Genomic DNA, 26,557 nt, shown 5'->3' with positions numbered 1-26,557 from the left:
AAAAAAAAAAAAAAAAAAAAAAAAAAAAAAAAAAAAAAAAAAACAGATAAAAATTGGTGTCACTATATAACCCACAAAATGTCAAACCATCTTTTGATTAAATTGAATGAATACTACTTTCCTACCAATTGTAACTTTATTCTCACTCTAGTCTGCTCTTGCTATAGATAAGATTCATTGAGCTGTCCAATACTAGAATTGCTTCCACTTTCTGGCAGCATCCAATCCAGAACAAAGTCCTGTTTCCTTAAACCCTCCCCAGAATGAGTTAATAAGCCCAAATTATTTTTAATAAGCTTTTACTAATGCCCTTACTTAGTATCTTACTAAGATACTTCATGGCTCCCTGTGGTGTGTGTTCTTCGTTGCTACAACAATCAATAAACTCACTTGTTCAAGTAAAGGTATGCTCCTCATGGTCTTTCCCTGGAGGGCATTGACTGGTTTGTTGGTTGGCTGTCGGTTTTCTGACTGTCTTCAAATAGAAGATGGACCCACTTAGAACCTTGTTGTCACATTTGCTACTACTGCATCTGCAGAGTCTGAAACAGACCTGCCACTTAGTAGACCCAATACATGTTTGTTGAATCACTTCTTTGATCTTTTTGACATGGAAATTTAATAAGGTATATAACAGTGATTTTCAAGTAAAGATCCTTAGCCTAAAGACCCCAAGGTTTCACTTGGTATATTGCAACCTGAACCAGAAATGTGAGTCCTTTATTTGCTTTTTTATAGTCAAGTGGTACAAAAGGCTTTGGACTTGGATTTTCATCATGCAGTTAAGAGTTACCTATCAGCTTATTAAGAATTAAACAATCTTGGCATTCATAAGCTTAAAATAGCATACTATTACAGTTACTCAGAACTCAAATGGAATAATCTAGAGTCTGGCTGCCACATTGTGCTGGGAAATGCTTCAGATTCCCACTGTACATGCATATGAACAGATGGTAGAAATTCCTACCTGATTTCTGTTGGATATAGTTTTCAATTGATGAGAGTTTTAATATTTAAAATAATTTGTTGTAAGTTTACTTATAGCGTTTGCAATTTGGTTAATTTAGATTTCTTACTTAACTCTGCTATGTAATTGTACGTAATTGCATCAATGCACATTTGTTCATAATTAAATTTCAGACATATACGCTTTACAGTTCAAATATTAATCATCTCTTTTCCCTCCCATTATCTTGCCTCCCAAATTTATTTGTACGGTGATAATTCAATTCATTCTCAGTGCTCACAGGTAAATAGGCAGGCCTCAGGGCTTTTTTTTTTTTTTTTTTTTTTTTTTTTATAGCTAACTGTGTCAAGACCAAAATTAGTTTAAGGAGGGTAAAATGTCTAAGAGAACTCTGTTACTAAGTCATTAAGTCTTCTGGCCATGTACTTTGTGATTCAGCCATGAGTTTAGATAATGTAAACCTCTTTTGAAAGCCAAAGACAACTGGTATATCTGCTGTCCTATGACTCATGACAAAGGAAGAGTCAACTCAGATCTGTGAACCCTCTTTTTGTTTCCCAGTCTAGCAGCTATTTTGTTTACCAGATTTTAGCAGAAAAGAGCCCTCTTTTCAGTATATACAGTTTTGTTTTGTTTTTTTTCTGATAGAATAGTCAAAATAGTTGTCTGATTACCAAGGTAATAGTAAGTCTTTCTCTGTGGGTTTCCTAGATTAGGAGATAATAGAACCATTTTCAAAGAATCAAAGAATTTATTTATTATGTAATAAAACGTTTAATTTAGGAGGACAGTTTCACTCTTCAATATGTATTTTCCCAACCATCACATTTTGCAACAATTCAGCAGGGATGAATGTATAAATGTTTCATTTCCAAGTTACTAAGTGGGTATATTTCAAAGGATCTGATTTGGCAGTAGACCACATAAAAATAATATTTGTTACTTTTTTTGTTCCACTCATAGACATATGAAACTATAGCTTCTAATCAATTCATACTGATATTTATTTTCGTATTTTGCTTTCAATTGTTTTGTAATTGTGAAATTACAACTAAATATATACATTGATTAGACCTTAAAATACTGCCTAATATGTTAGGATAAATTCTATAGGAAAAAAATGTGTAATAATAACTTCTCTAGACTTCTAGTTTCTCTTCCAAAAGTCACATCTGCTGCCAAAAAAAAAAAAAAGAAAAGAAAAAATAAACTTTGTTTCATCTAGAATAAATTTAGGTATGATTAACTCATCCTTCTATTTAGATAGAATGTTGACATAATGGGCTCAAAATTTGACAAACTATGCAAATACTACTATATCACATACTTTAAAGGTCTTTAAAGGGACCATAAGACACTATGGGCTTCAGTCTATCAATGTGTAAGTTAATCAGTGTTACATGTTGATGTATACTATGGTTCCAGGCAGGCTTACCACATGCTGTAAAGTAATACCTAAGGTTTGTGATGATGTTCTCCATCAGGAAAATTTCAAATAGGGAAACAAAAATATGACATATATGTAAATTAGACACAAAAAAAATAAACAATGTATGCTCTAAATATTATAAAAACATTAGAGCAGTGTTTCTCAAAATATGGTCTAGAAGTCTTGTGGGCCAAGGATGAGGAGGGGAAAGGAATGTTGTAAGACCTTTTCAGTGAGGTCAAAATTATTTTCAAAATAATACTAAAATTTTACTGCATATTCTCACTCATATGTGGGAGCTAAGAAAATTTAGCTCATTGAAATAGCAGAATTGTAGGCTGGGAAAGGTAAAGGGGGAAGTGAGAATAGGGAGAAGTTGGCTAACAGATACAAAATTACAATTAGATAAAGAGGAGTAAGTGATAGTGTTCTATAGCACTGTAGTGTAAATATGTTTTGTTTTGTTTAGTTTAGTTTTGTTTTGTTTTTTGTTTTTTGTTTTGAAATGGAGTCTCACTCAGTCACCCAGACTGGAGTGCAGTGGCACGATCTCGGCTCACTGCAACCTCTGCCTCCAACCTCCGCCTCCAGGGTTCAAGTGATTCTCCTGCCTCAGCCTCCCAAGTAGCTGGGATTACAGGTGCATGCCACAACGCCCAGCTAAATTTTGTATTTTTAGTAGAGATAAGGTTTCACCATGTCAGCCAGGATGGTCTCGATCTCCTGACCTCGTGATCTGCCCACCTCGGCCTCCCAAAGTGCTGGTATTATGGTAAATATGGTTAATAATAATTTAGTGTATATTTTCTTTTTTTTTTCTCACTCTGTCACCCAAGCTGGAATGCAGTGGCTCACTGCAGCCTCAACCTCCCCAGCTCAGGTGGTCCTCCCACTTTAGCCTCCCAAGTAACTGGAACTACAGGTGTGCACCACCCTACCTGGCTAATTTTTGTATTTTTTGTGGAGATGGGATTTTGCCATGTTGCCCAGCCTGGTCTCAAACTCCTGGGCTCAAGCAAGCCACCTACCTCGGCCTCCCAAAGTGCTGAAATTATAGTTGTGAGCGACCATGCCCAACCTAATGTATATTTTCAAAAAGCTAGAAGAAAGAACTTTGAATGTTCCTAAAACAAAGATATGAGAAATCTTTGAGATTACGGATATGCTAATTACACTGATTTGATTACTACACGTTGTATACATGTATCAAAATATCATTCTGTGTCTCATAAATATGTAGTTATTATATGTCAACAAAAAAAGAAAATACTTTATTTACCGTTTTCATTCTCATTGTTTCATAAGGATACAGTGGAATTTTTCAGAGACTACATGATATGAAATACTGCAATAAATTGGATGCAGAAGCAAATATCAGCCCCAGTCTTCTATTTTAAGAGATATTGAAAAGATTTGCAAAAATGTAAAACAGTATTATTTTCTTCAAAAAATGTATGTTTTTTAAAATGTGGTTACTTTTTAAATTTATGTTAATATTAATGGGTTTATTGTTATTTTTAAATGAGTTAAATTATTTAACTTTTATCACCTTTAATTTCGAATAAAGTAAATATCCACATACGTAATCTACCTAAATAATATGTATGTCTTTGGAGTCTTCAATTGTTTTTAACAGTGAAAATAAGATCTAATGCCAAAATTTGAGAATCAATGCTTCAGAGAAATGCTATATTATTTATGTGATTATTTATGTAGCACATGTGTCCTGTGGCATCTGAGTTTCTGGCCAATTTATCACTTCATTTAGATCGAAGTAACATATTATTAAGTTAACCTTCTTTTAGGTTGCCTACAATTTGTGATACTGGATTTTTTTATTAATTCATGGTAGTGGTCTTTAGAGTATAAAGCATTTTCTTCACAGAAAGGATGGGCTTTTAATTATTCCACAAATGAAGTACATTTCCTTCCGTCATACCATGAAGTGATTCTGTACCATAAAATTGTTACTATTGCTATGGCCCAGTCGAATGTGAAATGTGTTGTCAGTATTGCTAATAATGGTTTAACTTCCAAAGTGAGTGAATATTTTTTTGTTTGTTTTTAAATATCAAGCAATGTAGATTCGAGATTTTGTCTATGTTATCATTCTCACTCATTTGCATGACAGTATGCCTTCTTAAGTGAAAAGGGGCAGATGAGGTTGTAGCCAGCTTGCTGGGAAGGTGCCTGGTGGTGTGTCCTGCAGGTAAACTCCATTCGTCTTGCTTGTCACAGTGGAAGTAGAGAATCTAAAGCAATTAATGTAACATTTAAAGAAGTGACTAAAGTCAATGCACACTAATGACTTCATTGTTTTTGCTTGATCTGACTGGAGTTTATACAAAAATGATGACTGAAATAAAGCCTAACATTTTCTAAAGAGTGCAAGCAAAATCTAGTGCACTGCAAAATAAAAGCATCTTTCCCAGGATTCACATGAATCTATACAGTTTGAAAAGGAAAAAATTCTAAGAATAGTATTTACCAAGCCAAAGCCTTAGGTCTTCATTAAATATAGAACGCTAATTTCTTCCATGGTGAATGAGTTATGTCAAAAATAAAATTTATTGAATCATAGAATTGAAATAGTCTATGCAAATCCTAGATATAACTTCTTCATGTTAATAGTTAATAAGGATTTCTCCTATTTATTGACCATCAAATCTGTGCTAGTTTCTCTGCTAAGTGTTATATTTTATTTATACCTTATGGAAATATTTGAAAGGTATATATTGCTGTTACTCTCATTTTCTGAGTGAAACGGCTGTGACTTAGAGAAGTTGAACTAACTAGCTAAATCTAAGTGCCAAGGCTGAAAAACCAGATCTGTCTGATTTCACTGCCCCATTCTCTCCACTAAGTTATGCCCTCCCTATAGTCACATATTACATGCATTGGATTGGCAACATTGATCACTTTCATTTCTCAGGAAAGGATGCCCAAACAGGCAGATTAAATGGTTTGTACCAAGTCACCAAATAAGAAACAGAATCCGTGTGTCTTTAGGTGGACATGTGGAACTCAATCCGGGGTATGGGACTAGACATCATTCTTCTCAGCTCTTTCAGAATGCTTACTACTATGCAATATAACTTCTGTGGCATTTATAATACACGTGTGTGTGTGTGTGTGTGTGTGTGTGTGTGTATGTGTGTGTGTGTTCTCAAAGGACTTTGTCTTATATTTATCTTTTCCACAATTCTTTGTACCTAGTTAAGCTGTAAGATATATTAATGACTGAATGACTAAGTAAAGAAATGGCCCAACACAGTGCTTTCCTGAATGTAAGCTCTAGGAACTACCAAGAGCCATAAAAGAAGAGAGAAAGCAGCTCCCCTTCACTGGCCACTCACCTCAATATGAGTCCTCTGATATTGTTTTTTTCTATGGAATTATTCGTAAGCATTATTTTGGAAAAAGTGTTTTTATTGCTAGATAATTTTGTTTGTTTTTAAAACACCAGTTTAGTTTATACGACATCAGATCTCATTTTCTCAGTTTGAAATTAGCAAAATTCAGTTGGATCTAGTGACTTTACTAGAATGAAGGCTAAAATGTGGTTCAAAATACATGAATTCTGGTTCTGATTTTTCCACTTGCTAGCCACATTTCTATGTGTTAGATTACTTATCTTTCAAATTACATTTATGGTATACTTGCTTGGTCTGTATTTGCTGTTTCTGATTTTTTTTTTTTTTTTTGAAACCAGGTGTCACTCTATTGACCAGACTGGAGTGCAGTGCCATGATCATGGCTCACTGCAGCCTTGGCCTCTTAGGCTCAAGTGATCTTCCCACTTCAGCTTCCTGAGTAGCTGAGACTACAGGTGCTGCACTACCACACCTAGATAATTTTTTAAAAAAAATTTCATGGAAATGAGACCTCACTATGTTGCCCAGGCTGGTCTCAAACTCTTGGCCTCAAGTAATCCTCCTGCCTCAGCCTCCCAAAATACAGGAAGGAGCCACAGTGTCCAGTCTTTGTATTTCTTACCAGTTTTGGTAAAGATAAAATGAGAGAATATATGTAAAAATGCAACAAAATGCACAGTGATATATGTTAGAATAATTATTGATTTTATTTTGTTAAATAATTTATCAGCAGTTATTTTAAAACATTTATTCCATCTACAGTGGGACCATGTACATGCTGTGTTCTCCACAGGTGATTTCTAATCTTATTTACTAGTCCTAACACTTAATTAATAAAAGTTGTTTCTGTATGAACTAGAAAGAGACATTTTCTGATTCCAGAATACCTAAAAGTCATTATCTAAAGGACTCAAAGATCCGATTCACAGCTCAAAGATCCGATTCACAGCATATCACAGAATCGTGCTATCTAAGCCTGAAAGTCATCAGCAAAGGTATTAAAAATGTAGACCTACAAAATATATACATGTAAAAAATATAAAAATATAATTTAAAAGATGTATAAAAATATAAATGTTCCTATTACTAAGTAACCTGTAAAGGACTTAAGGAAAGAAAGCGTTTTTACCCAACATACAGCCACAGGTTTTGACTTGAGTATCACGTTGACATTTATCCATTTATTCCTCATTTGCTTAACAAGCATTTATTGAATGTCTAATATAACCAGCCCCTGTGCTAGAAGCTGACGTTCCAAACATGAAGTGGACTGCAGCTCATCCCTTGAGTTGGTAATAATCTAGAAAAAAGAAAAGAAATATACAAACTGTAACAAACACAGAGCTATTTGAATAAGTGCCCCAAATAGCATTATTACAAAGTACTATGGAAACACAATGGAAATAATGACTAACTCTTCCTAGAGGATTTGGAAAGGCTGCAAGAAAGAATAGCATTTGAGCTTGGTACAAAACAATGTGTAGGAGTTTACCAAAATTTTTTATTTAAATGGGAAAAGGGCATCCCCAGATAGAAAAGACAGCATGTTCATGCCAATAAAGATGTTACAGAACATAGCATACTTGAGACAATGTGAAAATTAGAACAAGTCTTTTGAAAAGTAGTTTGACAGGTTGTTTCAAGATCTCTAAAAACACTATGTCTTTAGTCCAGTAATCTCATTTATGGTCATTTATATTATGAGAAAAATACAAAGGAAGAAAAGTGTTATTTACAAAGCAGAAATGCAGAATAGAAATGCGTCCATTATCTAAAAAACACAAAATAGGTATGTACATTACAATACATCCATTTGATTTATTATTCTTTTGCTACTAGAATAATTATGAATATTCTAAATCAAGATGGAAAATGTATGTGCCATTATATAACTTGTAAAACCAAAGAAAATTATATCTTTATTACTATAACTTTTTAAAATTATCTATACAAATAAGAAATGAAGACTTTGAAATAAAAATCAAAACAACAGCATCATCAACAAAAATCATGTAAAGTTTTGTCAAGGTGGTGGGATTTTGAGTGATTTTTAAAAATAGATTTACTTTTTTGTTGTCATAATTTACTAATTCAACTAATAGCTATTGATGATTTCATATGTGCTGGAAGCATTGCTAAACCCTCCAGCTGAAAAGATAAAGAAGTTTATCATTTTAATAATAAATACTAACAATTTTAAAGAAAAGCACTTTATACCTCAATGCCTTTGCTAAAATAATGAACTCTACCATCATTCAAGGCCCAAATTGAATGCAACCTGTTCCATGAAATCTATTGATAATCTATTCATCTCATCATTCATAATCTTTTTCTAGATTTATCAATCTTCTCTCTGTCCAAATGAAAGACATTGTGTTTAATAATTGAATTGGATGACCCGGCATGTCCAAGTCTGGTGTGATTATCGGCAGGGGATGGTTGGAGAAGAATCTGGTTCTTGACCTTATGTACTTTGGAGAGTGTGTATCTCAAATAAGGTCTAAAACAAAGTCAGGATCACCTGGAGTACGTGTTATACATACAGATTTTCACTCTCATCCCTGAAAATTATAATTCCGTAGATCAGCGTGTATCCAGACGCTTTGCATTTTTAATAAGTACCCTAGATCTTAAGCAACCTGACTTTGGAAAACCTGGCTATAAAATATTGAGTCTTCATTAAATACGTGCATCTGATACTGGAATTTTCCCTTGGAATGCTGTATTTATGTAAGTGTACATATGAAAATATCTTCTGTTCACTGATTTTTAAATATATTCAGTCGAAGCTGAGCTTTGTTTCAAACTCAGATTTCACAGTTTTGTTAATAGGCGACATTCACTCCATGTGGACTCTGTATGTACATATGCTTATGTTCATACATAGGGTTATGAAGTCTTCTGTGGCCTTCTGCATAGGTGTCTTATTTAAGTCATTCTTGTTGCATAAAATATTATTGCTTGGCTTATTATCAAGAGTGGGGAAAGTGGGGAGGAAGAGGATTTACGCTTGATAACGTCTGACAAGCTATATTCACGACAAACCAAAGTTTCTCGTATAGTCGTCCATTGTTGTGCCTCAACTACATGTTAAGTTTTATGTTCATTTTTCCTTTTATTCTTTTCTCTCTTCCCTCCCTACTCTTCATTTTTCCTTTTCTCTAATTTTCCTTAATTTCTTATAATGGACTTCTCCATGGACTATGGTTTTTTGATTAATGCTTTCATCAATCAGTTACTAAAAATATTTAGCCACTGACTAATGTTTGGTAAAATGCATTGTCCTGAAAGATTCAGTTCCTTATTAACCTTATCCTTTGGGTCTTGAGGTTGGATCCAAGTGAACAATATGTCATCCTTCTGTCAAAGTAAAAGAAATATATAGCCTGCAAAAAGCTCAGAAAATTTAAAAACTGGTTACAGACTGGCAGTAGGAAATCTAGAGATTAGCCTAAAATGAGCATGTTTTGGCACCATTAATCTTTGACCTTAAGCTTTCCAACCTAGAAGTCAGCTAGGAGAAAAACTACAAATAGAAGATTTCTGTACAGTGTACTATTTCATTTTCATGAGTCATCATTTCACATGAAATGGCTGATGACTTTTCTCTGGGTAGATTTATTGTCAAGCAGTTGGGAAGGTTTTGATCTGACTTCAGTAGGTTCTCATCTTATAAAGGAAACTTTACCTCTCTTTAGAGGTCTAGAAACCCATCCTATGAAAACCCCTCCCAAAATAAATTATTTTCGAGCATATACAAAATGGCACTGCCTGTAGATCTGCACATTCATGGTTTCTAATTGCAGCAGTGAGGTAGGAACCAATTCAGCCAAGTGCCCTATTTGTAGGTTCAACAGGGTCATCCTATTCTAAATGCTATGATTTGTACATTTCTTCTATGCACATTAATGTTCCTAGCTCAAAAATATTTTCAATTAAAATATTTCATACTTTATAAAATTCAATATGGGAAACTATCCCTTTATGGATGGCTCTAAGTAATCTGCATTTTTCCTCTCTGCTCTGAAGCTATTATCTGTTCCAATTTCTCTCTTGGTAAACAACTACTACTAAAAACTTACCTTTTTATTTATTTATTTTTAAGCATCCCATTTCTATTCATTAGAAATCTTGTTGATATGGCTTTTCCTAAAGAAGAATTCAAAAGCTGAAATTCCAATATGATCCCAAGGTTCTTAAAGTATGGAAGATGGAATGTTTGTTAACAATGCAGACTCTTGTAATACATCTAAGTTAGAGTGGGAATCGGTCTCCAGGGAAGAGCCCAGAAATCTGGATGTTTAACGTGTTCCTTTTTGGTTCTTATGCTTAATAAATTTTAAGAACAACTATTCTAGAGCACTAGTTCTGATTTGGAGAGAACATTCAAAATGTAGTCATAGACTTTCAATTGCTAGCTTCATGGATATATATGTTATTTAATCCCTCTGTGTCCCAATTTATTTATTTTTAACATTAGCATAATAATTTTCAGGATATGATGTTAATGAAAAGATTGCCTGGGGCCATAGGTGTTTTGTTTCTTTTTGCTTTTTAAAAACCATATGTACCTGGATAAACAACCAGTGTAAGAAAAACGAAACCTACAAGAATACAGTAGCAGAAGAAAAAATATAAGACTGTGGAATTTTACTCACTTGGACATTAATTTCCTTCCTATCTCTAATCCATACTTGCAAATATTAAATTAATAGTTAATAGAAGTTTAATGGTACTCCATGGTCTCAAAGTAGTGCTTCCATTATAAAGAGAAAAAGGAAAAATAATAAAAACCTAGGATAATCTGCTTGGATTTTCCACCACTTCTATTTTTCCCGTCTCTTAAAAACTGAAAACAGTCCAAAATATTTCCCTATGCTATGGCTCCTCTCACCTGGAGTTTACTTTCTGACATATGTCTTTTGACAGTCATCCATGTATCCTATTCATCCCAACTGTAGTGCAAATAGAGATGAGAGTTTGTATTTAAAAAAAAAAAAAACACAAAACAAAACTTCAGCAGCCACTTAAATTCTTCTGAAAGGAGAATACTCAAGGCTTCTTCTTTTGTATTTCATAACCTATAAATACTCATTGGAATATTTTGGAGGATAATACTTCCTCTCCCTGATAGCAAAGGCTTTCCGTGCCTTAATACAGCATCAACATGGGAAAGAGAAGGCTTTGGAGATTTTTGCTATCTCTTATTGAACGTCAACTTTTTCCCTCCCCCTAAGTTTTTGTTTGTTTGTTTGTTTGTTTGAATCTTGGTCTGTCACCCAGCCTGGATTTCGGTAGCATGATCTTGACTTAACTGCAACCTCCACCTCCTGGGTTCAAAAAATTATCCTGCCTCAGCCTCTCAAGTAGTTGAGATTACAGGCACATGCCACCACGTCTGGCTAAGTTTGGAATTTTTAGTAGAGACAGGGTTTCACCATGTTGGCCAGGCTGGTCTCGAACTCCTGAACTTGTGATCCACCTGCCTTGGCCTCCCAAAGAGCTGAGATTACAAGCATGAGCCACCACACTCGACCCCCTTCCCCTAAGTCTTATCCTGGTTGATATCTATGATGATTTTTGAAAGCACCTTGAAATTTGCCAGTATTAGGTTCACTGATTGCTTTGAATGGTAAAGAATGTCACTTTCACTTAAAATTTAAAACAAATTATTTAACCTCTCTACATTAAAATCCACCATCTCTAAAATGGAGTTGGACTATTCAAGTTGTAAAAATCTATCTAGTTTTAAGAGAATTGTGACATGTAGTGTTCCCCCACACCACAGAGTTTGTAATAATATCCATGGGTTTGTGGCCATCTTTTATGATCATGACCTCTCTTTTCTTTTTATGGCTCTCTCTCTCTCTCTCTCTCTCTCTCTCTCTCTCTCTGTCTCTCTCTCTCTTTCTCCCTCTCCTCTGCCCTCCCTCCCCCAGCTATTTTTCTGTGACATTTCCAACATTTCCTTTGCAACAAAGGCATTCGTTTTGCTTAAAGCTGCTCCAGCGTCCTAGTGCTTCAACTGGCTGTCTTTGATCCTTGCTGCACTAACCCTGAACACCTGGGGATTAGCATTAGAGGAGTCACAGAAGGAAAAGCACCTGAAGTTAGTCCTGGAAACTCTGTTTTCAGAAACCTTATCTATGGATAGAGAGACTTGGTGAGAGGCTGAAGACAAGAACTGCAGACGTAGTTTCTAAGGGGAGAGGGTGGCACTCTGCCTCCCATGCAAGCTGTGGTGTGGGATGGTCGAAGATAGGATTTATTCACTTTCTTGCTTACAAGGTCACCTTTGTAGAGAAAGTAGCCTAAGAATTATAATTTGAGGGTTACAGAAGTTTCCTCTCCTTTATATATTTCCTTAGCTAGTCCTCCTGTGATCCCTGTAATTAATACATTTTCTTTTTTTGTGGGGACGGAGTCTCACTCTGTCGCCAGGCTGGAGTGCAGTGACGCAATCTTAGCTCACTGCAACCTCTGACTCCCTGGTTCAAGCAATTCTCCTGGCTCAGCCTCCCAAGTAGCTGGGATTACAGGCGCCAGCCACCACACCCAGCTAATTTTCGTATTTTTAGTAGAGATGGGGTTTCACCATATTGGCCAGGATGGTGTTGATCTCCTGACCTCGTGATCCGCTCGACTCAGCCTCCCAAAGTGCTGGTATTACAGGTGAGCCACCGCCCCACTACATTTTCTGGCCATACCTTTAAAAATACAGATATCATGCAGAGCAATAAAGACTTCAAGTATTTGTATTGTTAATTTCAATTAGGTTAATATCTCACTTTGTTTAATTATTTTTAAAAACCTGTAAAGAACAGATAACTTGTCCTATCACAATATTTCAACAAATTGACCCTAATCTCTTTACTAACATACTTTTACCACTAACTTCTACATCACCATCCTTTGAGTTGTCCTCCCGTCGCTTCATCCTCATTTGCTGTTTTTTCCTCTTTTCTGTAACTTATTAAAATTGGAGAAACCCAGGGCTTGGTCCTTGGTCCCCCTCTCTTCTCCATCTAAATCTTGCCACTTTACAAATACATGCTTCACAATACAGAATATATATTTTTAAATCTTTTGGAAAGAAGGTAGAAAAGTTTAGCATTTAGAACATGGTTTCTCTATCTCAGCGCTGTTGACGTTTGGGTCCAAATAATTATTTGTGATAGGGACTGTCCTGTACATTATAGCAAGATTAGCAGCATCCTTGGCCACTATCCACGAGATGCTGCTAGCACCCTCCAGTTTTGACAACCAAAAATGTCACCAAACATTGTCAAATGTTCCCTGGGGGGTGGGGTGGAGCAAAATCACCATTCCAAACCACTGATTTATAGCAGTGTTATGTAAAACTCCCAAACCCTTAAATTATTCAAATTATAAGCTTTGACTTAATTTGGCCAATTCATTTTTTTTTTGGGGGGGAGGCGGTTTGTATCTCTTAAAGTTACAAGAATCTGAATAACAACAAGAGCCAGCAATAGAATCTGTCAGCCAAGTTTTGAGTTTTGGACAACATAAGCTGTTTCTGGGGAGGAAACGTGAAAATTTGTTTTGTCTTTAGCCCTACACCCTTACTGATAAAAATATGGATGTTATTTTGCCTTTGAAGCAGCAATGAACAATACCCTAAACTGAAATTCAAGTTTAGCTCGGCCACTTTTTGCTAATTGCATCCAGCTGAAAAAACTAAGGCTTGGAGAGGTTAATTTGCCCAAGTCTGGGTAAATATACAAATCATTTACTTCTCAGCCCTTTACGTTCATGCCTCAAAGAATCAGACAAAATTTGGGTGAATCGTCACTCTAAATTGTAAATCTCTTAATCCATGTCTGTATTATTATTTGCGTTCAGAGATAAAAGAACTTCAGGTTGACGTGAGATGTGAAGGTCTTCAGCTAAGATTGCCAGAAGCTTTATTTTACAATTACCTTCTTGCTCACACCTACACTATTTTCTTTATGTGAAAAAAAGCAGGCCACATACCCTTCCCTCTATCTTCCCTCCTTTCCTCAAGATTTTCCCTGAAAACATCTACCAGTCATGTTATTCTAAACCTTAATGAACATCAGTAACATTATTTTAATTAGTTAATTTTAAATTAGAAAAGTAAACCATAGACTTGAACAAAATGTATAAAATGATACCTAATAAAACTATGTCTCAGTCCTACCTTTGAACTCAGTCTCTCTCCTCAGATGTAGCCACTATTTGGCCACTATTAACTGATAATTTATGTCCTTACAGAAATTTCCTGTAGGTCGGGCAGGGTTGCTCATGCCTATAATCCTAGTACTTTGGGAGGCCAAAGTGGGCGGATCACTTGCGATCAGGAGTTTGAGATCCACCAGGCCAACATGGTGAAACCCCATTTCTAATAAAAATACAAAAAAAAAAAAAAAAAAACCTATCTGGGCGTGGTGGCACTCACCTGTAATCCCAGCTACTCAGGAGGCTGAGGCAGAAGAATCTCTTGAACCTGGGAGGCAGAGGTTGCAGTGAGCCTAGATCCCACCACTGCACTCCAGCCTGGTTGAGAGAGCAAGACTCCATCTCAAAAAAAAAAAAAAAATTCTTCTGCATATGCAGCCATTTGTGTGTGTATACATGCATGTGTTGTGTAAGGATAGCCTATACACAATTTAAATTTTATGGGTTTAATTTTCATTCCAATGTATCTGACAAATCTCTTCATATAAGGACATATGATTTACCACATTGTATTTTACAGATGACGAGTATTTCACCTGTAAGGCTATATCATAGTTTAATCAGTTTACTATCAGTGATTAAGGTGGTTTCTAGTTTGGGGCTATTACAGTGCTGTAATGAATAGGTTTAGTGTTGATGTTTTCTTCTTATTTTCTTTTTGATGACAGGTGCTCTGAGTCATAATATCATTTAAGAATAAAGTTTGTTGAGAATTATGTTATTATTGAATAGTCTGAATAAATAGAAAGAACACATGACAACATCTATTTTAAAAATCTTGAAAAATGCTTTATTATTTCCTGATAGTCAATACTGAATGAAAGAAATTTGCAGAGAAACTCGACAGGGTTCAATCTTTCAGGAATGTGTTTAGTTTAAAAAATAGTTGCCAAGACAAATTGAGCTTTGGAATTTCAGCATTCTACAACTCGTAAGCTTTACTTATGAGGCACACCTATCAATGTTAATTCTGATACACTTTTTTTTCCTAAATAGTGTTGCCTGACTCTAAAAGATGTTAGAATTAATTCTTTCAAATGCATGAATAGCAGGAAAACTGGGCAATGAAAAGCAATAAAAGTGCCAGGGTGGCTAGGGTACTTTTTCTTCTAGAAATTTTATTCCTGAAGATTGTTTTATGCTACTTTTGAGCTTTAAAAAAAAATCTCCATGATACTGTCATTTGAAACACACACTGGTCTCATCACTTATAGCCTACCCTGTCAGACTGTATATATAATCATCCCAGTTACATTGAAGAAGTGTGTAAACATATCTGTTATTACAGTATGATCACTGAAAACAGATGTATTTGGGGATATATTTCCATATGGTATTCCAGATGTGTAGTCCTTGCTTACCAAATAGCTATTGTAAATTTCAGAGAAAAGGCAGCAAATAAGTACATATTTTCATCATTGAATAATAATTCGTTCTTCAGGCTTTGGGAAACAGGATGTGCATCTTTTGGTGCTTGTTTTTATTTTTAATGATTGATAAAATGACATATTTATTGGGACTTAAATTGTCTTTAAAGAGGAACCGTTGTAATTGGCAAAAAAAAAAAAAAAGCCTAAGAATGTATTTCTTAATGTTGCATATTTGTCTTTACAAACTCATCCCATAAAAATACTCATTATAAACATGGTATTCAAAAAATGTCATTCATTAACTTACAAATAAAATTATAATTACAATTATAAGGCTTCGAGGAGATTCTGCTGGGAGGGTTGCATGCTAATTGCACAGTTTAAGTCTTCTAATTTAATATTAGGCAAAAAAGATGATAATTATCTCAAGAAAAACACATAACAGTTTAAGAGCTGGGGGAAAAAAAAGTTTCCCTTCTACTTAGCAATCACACTGGATTAGAATGTAATATACAGAAAATGTTCGTGCATGAAAATTAGCCTTTCTTTGGGTCAGGGGTTTAGAAGGAGGTCTGTTTCCCTATGCGGTCTCGTTAGGGGAGCAAATTTAAAAGCAACGACTTCTTAAGACTTTTTGAGCGGTGCCGGGCTGGGCTGTGTACCAACAGCCTCGTCAACTGCAGACGGAACTGCAGCATCCCTTCCTGCCGTAGCGCGTCAGCCATTGGCTCCTCAGTGACACGTGACTGATAGAGCCTTTTCTGTGTCTTTTCTCGCCCATCTGTGTGCAGGGCACTGATAGGCCGGGCTGATGCGCAGGCAATTTATCATCTTGATCTCCCACTGAGTCAGGGAGCTCTCCTGTCACCAGTATTGATTTCAGAGGATGGACTAAATTTCCTAGGATTTCCATTAAGAATTAAGAAAAAAGCTCTAAGCACGCAGGGTAGCCAGACAGACATGGATATGAGATGGCACTGTGAAAACTCGCAGGTAGCTTCTTCTGTCACAGCCGCTGCTGAGCACAGCTTAGATCTGCAGCATGCAGGGTTTAAGATACCAGAAGCCTAAAAACAATAATAATGAAAATAAGAATAAACTCATTTGGATAAACTAATTTTAAGATTTATGTTAAAATATTTCTTCTTGAAGATTGCATGTCAAATTTATGCATGCTGTATGTGAAATGGAGAAAGGTTGTTTTAAATTTTAAAATGTCCTTAAACCCTGAGCATGGTTGCTTCTAGTTTTATCTGCTGCTGCTTTTTGTGAGCTTCAGGGGTTTATCAGCATGCTTGTGGCAAAAACAACCAAAACGTGTGTGTGTGTGTGTGTGTGTGTGCATATGTATGTATATATGTATTAACTTAGTTCAAGTGAAAGCATGAATAAAAGCTGCTTTCAATACTTGCCAGACTGCTTTGTTAATGTTAATGACTTGGTGAAAATTTTGCTTAAATATGCTTAGATTCTGACCATGCATGCTTTTGTGGCAGAGTGGGATTTTCATGAGCATTTGTAAAGATGGAATGTCTGAATTAAATGCATGTTTGGTAAACCAGAAAATGTATTAGTGATCAATGATTAAACCTGATTAATGTAAATAATTCATGATAAGATATTAGTAACATTTACTTACATTAATTCTGCTTACTGAAAAGCATGTCTAGGATAATGGAAGTGTTTATATTTCTGAAATATTAATTTTGATTACTTCAACAACAGTAAGATTTTAATTTTCTAAAATGCTTCCCAGATGAAATAATTAAAAACATTTTTTAAGAAATTATATCCTAGAAGAGGATTCTAAACTGCTCTTTGTATGTGAGAGACCATGTTCATGTTTGTGTGTGTGTGAATTCCTTGGGGAATTGTTTGATACCCTCCTAGCTAGTCCTTATTCTCGAGAAAAGCAAAAATGCCTTGGCATTCAAACATTGCCTAGGCCTGTGGGGAATTAGAGCTAGCAGAAGCAAGAGTATAGACAGATGGGATTGGCATGCTTGGAGTGAGTGGAGACAATAGGTGGGGGTGGAGCAGATGGAGGACAGAAGGGATTGCATATCAGAAAAAGGGTAGGAGGGTGCCCTTAGGGAAGAGTGTGCTTAATAGTGAAGGAAGCCTGGCCTCTCTTTTCAAGGGATCTTCTGATTGCATCTTCATTTAATTAGGAGACAGAATGTCATGTCTGTGGTGACAACTATTTTCATTAAACTAGATAGTCCTTGCTTCATGAAGGAAAGAAATTCCATGAATGGAAGTTGCTTTACCAGATTACAAATAGTGTGTTGTCTGTTTGTGGTGTTTGTCACATTTTTCTGTTTGCCAAGTTCAGGAGAAGCAGAAGTGAAATTAACATTAGGCTTTTGTATTATTTTAGTTAGTAGCATCTAAATATAAATGTGGCAATTCATACTAAACTTATTTACCAGACTTTGGATGATTCAAGCATCTATAGGGTTTACCAAATTTGTCCCTAAAGAAGTTTTCAATTCTGAAAATGTTTAGAGCCATGCTAGGTAATCTGCTCTTATGTGACTTCTGGCTTTTTAATAGATGGCCATTTACAGAATAACTTTTGAATGTTTTATTTAAGTATGTGCTGATTTTATTATGCAGCATGGAGCCTTACCAATAGCCAGTTCAAATTCTGAAATGAAATTAATCTTTCAGCAGCCTCCATCAAGCCTTCTGTCACCCCAGCTCCCAGAGAACTGGACACAGCTTTTACCCAGAAAAGTCATAGGACTGAAGGAGGATGAAAATCAACTTACTTCTGAATCCTCTGATTTTAATGACTCTTACAAAATTCTAGTTGAACCCAGATAAAATTTTCAGTCCTAAGTGCAAATTAATCTGACAAAAATCATGCTTCTAAAATGTAACAATGAAGCACAAATTTAAAATGTTTAAATGCAATCGTTTGGGTTACCCACAGCTCACTTGTCAGTTATCTAGTGGATTTTGTATTAATATATGTAGAGAATTTCCATTCTCCAAAGAAAGTTTCCATTCTCAAAAAAGTTCTTTTGACTTAATTTTTGAACCTTGGCTTTAGAAGAAATAATGACTTAGACAAGAAGAAAAAAATTTTTCCTTTTGGTACCTTAAAGTAAATTCAGGATAATATACTCACATCATTATACTAGTTTTCCCAAAGTTGAAGAATAAAGCCAACTTATTTCTGCTGTTGTTTCCTTCATATTCTATCCTTAGAAATTAATGGAAAAAATTTATTAAGCAGCAATATGCTTCTTACTTGGCAAATTCCCTGTAACATTTTTAGAAAGAGTCTCCAGACCGATCTTTGGACAGATATTTATGTTATGGAGAGTAGACTGCTGTTCATTGAGCAAAATTACCCAGTAATAAAGGATAAATATTTTCATTGACTTTGCACAATCAAGGTTGCCCAGTAGGCTAAGAGACACATTCTTCTTATGAGCAGAATGGAATGAAACTAGAAGAGCCCTGAACTGTTATTAAATGTCTGGTTACAATAGCATTTGGGCTCAAGTGCCAAGCAAATTTCTCACCAACACATTAACTAGGGAAATGCTTACATATTTACAAAATAATTAGTGATGTAACATCGCATATTAAAGATGTTCTGGGTAGTTATGATGAAATGCTACTGTCTGTGTCACTTCCATATGCTTCTTTAATTTATGAAATGTGTTTATACCACAGCATCTGGGTGCATTTATAAAGTACGAGGACAATCAATTAACTATATGATGGATGCAGTAACCAGAATGCTAATTGATAGGAAAAGCCCTCTTAGCTGACACTTTTTAGTTTTCAAATGGGAAAAAAGCATGTAGCCAAGTACTTTAGGCCTTTGTCTATATTAAGTTTAAATATTTCAAGAACTCAGCTTATACTCTGCCCATTTAGAAAATGACATTTAAATGAGATTTCACCCTATCAAAATTAGTGCTCTTAATTCTAGTATTATGAACACTACCAAAATCCACAACTGAACAGTGTTAATGAATATTTAATCACACTTAGATCAAGTGGTGCCTTTTATTATTTAGTCTTCTCTTTTACCTCCCATTTTCCTAGTTCCCAGTGTTTTATTCCTCCGCTGCTTTTCCTGTGATTTATGGACTCAAACACCAATAGACAGAAAAAAAAATGGCATCCATTTGCTTCAGAACTTGAGATTATTAAACATAAACAATAATCTTTGTGCAAATTCAAGATAGTATAGTGACACCAAGTTTAGATTTATACTTTCTTTAGCATTTAAATTTTTAAAATTTATACTACATTTACCAGTATTGACCCCAAAAGACTGATTTTACCTTCTGCTATCTTATTTACATTTACTTGACAGCTGATATTTGAATCTCCTGAAGGCCTCCTTCCCTCATCACTCTAGCACAGAGAATGGAGCTAAGGAGAATATTGTGGAGTAGGTAGGCAATTTCCAGTACACAGAATAACTGGAGAGAATCACAGACAATTATATGTTCATGGATATCTCTAGGGTCTTTTGGCACATTAAAGACAGTATGAATTCAAACTGAGTAACAGCTATTAAAAAGCAGAAATATATGAGAGATAGTTTATATTTTTACATCATAAACTATGTGTATTATCACTACCCATTTCCATTTGCTCCTCAAATTTTCACCTTTATTTTAATTCATTTGATTAACCATAAGTAACTACCTCAGAATTATTTCCCAAAAACCAATGATACATATTTTTTCAATGTTGTTGTATATGTTTTTTGATCTGTGGATTAAGCCACAATTCATTTTCATGGGAATAAAAAATATTCAAATACTTGTTTTACTATTTTCCCATAACTATAATGTACAGCCTTTTGTTTAAAGTCTCCATTACTTTAAGTATTCATTACTTTGAAAGACAAAAACTATATATCATGGTGGGAATGACTTGAATATTATTTTGAGGAGCCAAAATAAGTCAGTTCTCAAAAGAAATCAGGTCTGCAGTCTCTATGCTCTCACCTTTGTTTCCCCTGCTTTTTTATTAAAATGTAATGAGTTTTGTAGGACTCCACCATCTTGGCTCTAAGACTATTTCAGATTTTTGATGAAAAACATGATTACATAAGTTCACAGCGTAAATTTAATAGTAAAGTCATGGGTAAAGTGAAGGCTTAACAGTATAGGGAAATGCCATTACCTGGCTGACTTAACATCGTTCAAGTTGAAAACTCTACAGGAATATAGCAGTCTATGGCCATACCACACTGAATACACCCAGTCTCATCTGATCTCAGAAGCTAAGCAGGGTTTGCGCTGGTTAGTATTCAGATGGGAGAGTGTATCAAAGACAAAAGTCTTTCCTAATCAGTCGTCCAGTGAAATGAATTTACCTATAATGAAAAAAAACTTTCTATTCAAATGTATAGATTATATAAAATAAAATGTATGTATAATAAGGTATAATTACATATATAAAACTAAGGCTGCCATTATGACTTCAAAACCATTTTATTGTCAAATCAAACCTTTTGCATATAATTTTGATTTTTTGTAAAGTGCTTTATTTTGAAGTTGCATATGTATAGACTCAGGAGTCAATTCTCAATTTTCCATGTATGAACTGTCTACATATTGGATTAGTTTGCATGATTAGATGTGCTTTTTGGATCAGTTACCCTCCATTGGCTTCAAAATCATTGTTTTAGTTATATACCGTGCATCTGTCCATTAGCACAGCTAGATTGAGTGGATCATCTACTGTTTAGATTTGTAGTGGGACTACAACATTTGTATAAATTGTGTGTCTATATAAAACATTGCTAAATATGTAGATATTAAATAATAGGCTTAAAAGTACATATAGCAAGCCAAAAATTTGGCAGGGAATAGCTACTCTTGGATGCAACTTTTGGTTGAAAAGTCATCTGCATAGTTAGTTTGTATTCATTCTCTTTATTCATTAAAATTAGCCATTGTTGCTAAGTGTTTTTCTTTAGAAAAAGTAAATTGGACCCTTTGGCATAACTGCATAACTGTCTCAGACCCTTATGGTATGATTGAGCATTCTTATAAATTGCTCTAGCAATAATTCTTTGCCTGATTCTACTTCCTTCGGTAGCTCTTAATTTTCTTTTCTTTTTGGTGGGATGGAGTCTGTGGGTGAGTGTGAGTAGGTCTGGGCAGTAAATGAGGATCTGGCCTTAGGTGAAACAATTTTGAATAAGTAATAATAATTATATAAACTATCTACTCCTGATACTGGAATGGTCATCAATACTATTATTTTCTCAGTAAGTAGCTTAAAATATGGTGAATAATTATGGGATATTTTGTGAACCATTCATTAAAACTGACTGAAATGATACCTAGGTGTAATACATTAAACTGAATAGCTCTTGATTGCTTTACAAAACTTCAAGCTAGAGAAAAGGAAGCTAAGGTCACTTCTTAAAGACATCCACTGCAACAAGTGTTTTCTAGATTCCTGACTTTCTAGTTTTCCACATAGTAAGATTTCAATTGCAAGAGAAGGTGTCATTTTAAACAGAAGGCTTCTCCTGCAATAACAAAATAAATACTGACTCCAGCCTATTTCACTCTACCTAGCAATTCCCTAAATGATGCATCTACTGTTTTCAGTACTTTAGGAAGAGATATGAAGGTTTAAATTGAAAAGATTAAGTAGAAAAGTATATGCTTGTTTTATTTGAAACTCTAAAATGGGAGGACATTTTCAAATACATGTCATTCAAACAAAGATAATACATGTTTTATGTCTATAAACATAACAAAAGTAGGGGAAGAATTTGTAAGTTGCTTGTTTTGGTTGTGGTTGTATTTCTTTTTCTTTGTTGAATGTATCTGCATCATTTTTTAAAAAGAGAATGTATTTATAAATACCACAGTTTTGTCATCTTATATGTAATATATGGGAGTTAATCAGATCAGCACACTTTTTTATTTTAAAAATAAATATTTTAATTCAGAATAATTTGAGATTCTAGAAATGTCATAAACGTATTTTAGAGAATTCTCTTTTTGTTCATTTTTCCCTAATGTGAATATGTCCTATAACCCATTGTACGTATGTCAATGCTAAGAAATTAACATCTGGTTAATTTTAATCACTTTTTTAAGGTGAATTACTTTTGAAAAGTGATTTACTTTTACAATTCTTGTGTCATAGATACCACTGAGTGTTATAAGACTACTTTGGGAAATTTATCACTGGGTTCGATAAATTGCCTAAGAGAATCCACCAATTGCCTAAGAGAATCCTCTTCACTGGATTCCTCAGATTTCCATTTGGAAACATTCAATCAAATATTTTAGGAGTAAAAACAATTAACAGGAAAGCAGTTCTTTGTTTGTACCTGTTTTTTTCTTTCTAACCTTTTAAATGTTGGATTTTTCTGAAGTTGGTCTCAGAATCTCCTTTTCTCTTTTGGTTTCGTTGGGAAATCTATAAGATCTCCAGCCCAGAATTCTCTTCTCAACTTCAGATCTACCCTTACAACTGCTATCAGTTCACTTCAAATTCAACATGTCCCAATGTGAACAGATTACTCTTTGGAGCTTATCTAATTTTAGAGCATTTTCTTTTAATTGATTTATGTGAAGACATTGTACTGGAGAAAGTTCTACATCTACTGGTGAAGACTTAATGGCTTAATCTTCTGACACTTGATTTTCTTGTTTGTAAGGTGAGGAGTTCGCAGCTCTAACATTTCATGATTTTGGAGTGTGAATAAATGTGTTTCCTTTAAAAAAAAAAAAAAGAAACATTTTAAAGAACATTGGTCTTATAAACAGGCTATTTTTCATTTTGTTGAATTATCTCACCTGGATTTTGAGATGAATCTGCATCTGAGATTTTCTTATGAGATTGTCATGTTGAAAATTTTTATTTTGAAGATAGTGCCAGAAAAATTGTCACATCTAGCATTAATTATAGGGCAAACTCATTTTCCATTTCCATAATGAAGAATACAGACGCTCATTTCAAATCCCAGAAACACAATAGGAAGAAATAACATCTCTTCATCTTGAAAATGAGGAAAATTTTCTCGGTGTTGTATCTCAAAAGCAGTCACACTTCAGTGAAAACGAAGGTATGGGGGCCTATATTGATCATTCCCCTTGTGTTTCCAAACTTCCAGCTTTGCTAATTTGGAATGATTTCAAACTATTTTTTATACAATGGATGCCAAAAGAGCAAACTTACTCACTGTAAGTGAAAATGTTTATTACCAAACGTCAAGAAACTTTGATTCTCTCTCTGGTATTCATAAGAAGAATACCACTGTGGTGTAAAATCACACCAGCTGAATCTGCTAAATAATTGCCCATGTGAATGCTATACCTATTGTGTGTATTTTTAGTCTTTATATCAATAAATATTTGATAGAGTGCTGCATGCTCTGTACTAAAAGTCCTTCTTCCCCAAATCAGTTTCAGATTCTCCTTTAAGAAATAAAGTACAGTGTGGTTCCTAATGAAGTGGGAAGGAAAGTGGTGACGTAAGCTATTGACAGCACAGCCTGAGAAACATTCTTACCACTGATAAAGATTTGTGGAAAAATAAATTTCAAAACTGCCAATTGAGATCCTCTGAGAACAAGGCGTTGTAAGCATTTTTCTATAAATGTGAAAGAGAAAGTCTATATTAGGAACAAAAGGTTAGTTGTGTAGGACAAATTATTTTTATGGCTGTTCACAATTTGTATATAAAAACTTAGGCCAGGCATGGTGGCTCACACCTGTAATCCCAGCACTTTGGGAGGCCAAGGCGAGTGGATTGCCTGGGTCAGGAGTTCAAGACCAGCCTGGCCAACATGGTAAAACCCCATCTCTACTAAAACTACAAAAAATTAGCTGGGTGTGGTGGTGGGCGCCTGTAAACCCAGCTACTTGAGGGGCTGAGGCAGGAGAATCGTTTGAACCTGGGAGTTGGAGATTGTAGTGGGCCAAGATGTCCCCATTGCACTCCAACCTGGAAGACAGAGGCACACTCTGTCTCAAAAAAAAAAAGAAAGAAAGAAAGAAAAAAGATTATATAGCTTGCTTGCATCTATAATAATTAGAAACCTTAGGCAGAAAAAAGTTGTTCCTAGACACAAGGAAACATAATTAGAACTTTGAAACCGGACATAGTGACTCATGCCTTTAATCCCAGCACTTTGGTAGGCCAAGGCAGGTTTGAGCTCAGGAGTTTGAGACCAGCCTGGGAAACATGGTGAAACCCTGTCTCTACCAAAAATACAAAAAATAGCCAGGCACGGTGGTGCGCACCTGTCAGGGGGCTGAAGTGGGAGAATCACTTGAGCCCAGGAGATGGAGGTTGCAGTGATCTGATATTGCACCACTGCACTCCAGACTGGGTGACAGAGTGAGACCCTCATCTCAAAAAATAAAGTAAAATAAAGCACTTGGACATTTATCATTTCAAGACTTTTAAATTTTATTTTATTTATTTATTTTTTGAGATGGACTTTCGCTTTTGTTGCCCAGACTGGAGTGCAGTGGCACAATCTTGGCTTACTGCAACCTCCACCTCCCGGGTTCAAGCGATTCTCCTGCCTCAGCCTCCCTAGTAGCTGGGATTACAGGCACCCGCCACCATGTCCAGCTAATTTTTTGTATTTTTAGTAAAGATGTGGTTTCACCATCTTGGCCAGGCTGGTCTCAAACTCCTGGCCTCAGGCAGTCCACCCGCCTCAGCCTCCCAAAGTGCTGGGATTACAGATGTGAGCCACTCTATGCCCGGCTTTTTTGCTGGAGTACAATGGCGTGATCTCGGCTCACCGCAACCTCCACCTCCCTAGTTCAAGCAATTCTCCCGCCTCAGCCTCCTGAGTAGCTGGCATTACAGGTGCACGCCACCACACCTGGCTAATTTTTTGTAGTTTTAGTAGAGATGGGGTTTCACCATATTGGCCAGGCTGGTCTCCATCTCCTGACCTCAGGTAATCCATCTGCCTCATCCTCCCAAAGTGCTGGGATTACAGGTGTGAGCCACCGAAGACTTCTTAATATATGGAAGATGCATGCAGTGATTACATTTTAAATTTTAATTTTCTGTCAAAATCTAAACAGAAACTATTTACCTCCCACAAGGATTCAATGGATGTTCTGGGAAACCAGCAGTTTGGAGCATAAATTGATATGTACAGTAGAAGTGTAGCTTTTAATGTAATGTTATAATGATAGATTTGACTTCCAGAAAATAGTTAGCTCAAACACTTCATCTTTAAAGCATTCCCTGAACTTCAGACTTCAAAGCTTTAGAACTGTATTGTGCCTCTGTGGGACTAGGGAGAGAGCAGGGTGAGAATGAGGTGTGGTGAGGTGTGGCCTCATAACTTCTCAGCCAGCTGTTTTCATTATGGACACATAAACTAGAGGCCTGGTTATGTTACAGCAGCTCTGGAACACGTGACCGATTCAGCATCTGTTAAATATTTTATTCTTTTCTAATAATTCCTCCCACTATTTAAAATTTACTGATAGTATTAGCTCTGGAAAAAGTATTAATGGATTCTGAAAGGGATTCGTCATTTAATTCACCATTCTTAGACATTTTAATGAAGGTAATTGAGAAACTGCCTGAGTTTGTTTTACCCTGTTTTGTTTGGTGAAAGATGTTCAAGGATGGGGGTGGGAGGGATCTTCTAACTGCACATTTCTGTTCTGTGTCTGAAGGTTTGGTATTTATGAGGAGTAAAGTCTTTTGCTTCTTTTCTCTTAAGCCGCTTTCTAGAATACTGTAATCAAGACTTATTTCACATCTCATTGCATGAGAGATTCATTCTACTTTCCTAAATATGAAATAACTGTATCGTAGATGTCACTTGTAAAATGGACAGAGACACTCTGCCACCACCCAAACATAGGTGGAGGAACTCTTTTCTTAGCTTTTCTCCTTCCTTCTGCTCATTCTCCTTCTTATTTCCCATTTGCTTTGCCTCTTTTCTTCTATTTTGCCTACACCGGAACTCTGCTAGTGGCATCTACTGTCTTTTTTCTGCCCCATTCCTGTCACTTGAAAGACAAATTTTGAAGCCAATACATAGCAATAAAACTTCTAAGTCACTAGCCATTATTTTTAGAGCACATGGAAGTCAGGAAAATTCACTGAATTCTGTGACATTAAAAGAAAGCATGTTGAGCACAATTGAATTCTCAGATAAATAAAGATTCTGCAGGATTTGAGGACTGAAAAATAAGATTAC

General features: G+C 35.4%; 1 protein-coding gene across 22 annotated transcripts in view; it reads left to right on the top strand.

The window, feature by feature from the left end:
- NRXN1 (neurexin 1) overlaps positions 1-26,557 on the top strand; it is a 1,133,364-nt gene that overhangs the window by 1,060,829 nt on the left and 45,978 nt on the right. For 2 of the 22 annotated variants that reach the window (XM_025353864.1, XM_025353862.1), the window contains exon 1: positions 16,124-16,353. The exons of the other annotated variants lie outside the window; for them this stretch is intronic. In XM_025353864.1, coding sequence (XP_025209649.1) covers positions 16,321-16,353 — 33 coding nt within the window. In that variant the 5' untranslated portion in view covers positions 16,124-16,320. Of the gene's footprint in view, positions 1-16,123; positions 16,354-26,557 lie in introns of those variants that run through there. 22 annotated transcript variants of the gene reach the window in all.

The sequence above is a fragment of the Theropithecus gelada genome, chromosome 13 (assembly GCF_003255815.1).
Source record: "Theropithecus gelada isolate Dixy chromosome 13, Tgel_1.0, whole genome shotgun sequence".
NCBI classification, from domain to species: Eukaryota; Metazoa; Chordata; class Mammalia; order Primates; family Cercopithecidae; genus Theropithecus; species Theropithecus gelada.
The sequence above is the reverse complement of the archived record's forward strand: the minus strand, read 5'-3'. Positions and strand labels throughout refer to the sequence as shown.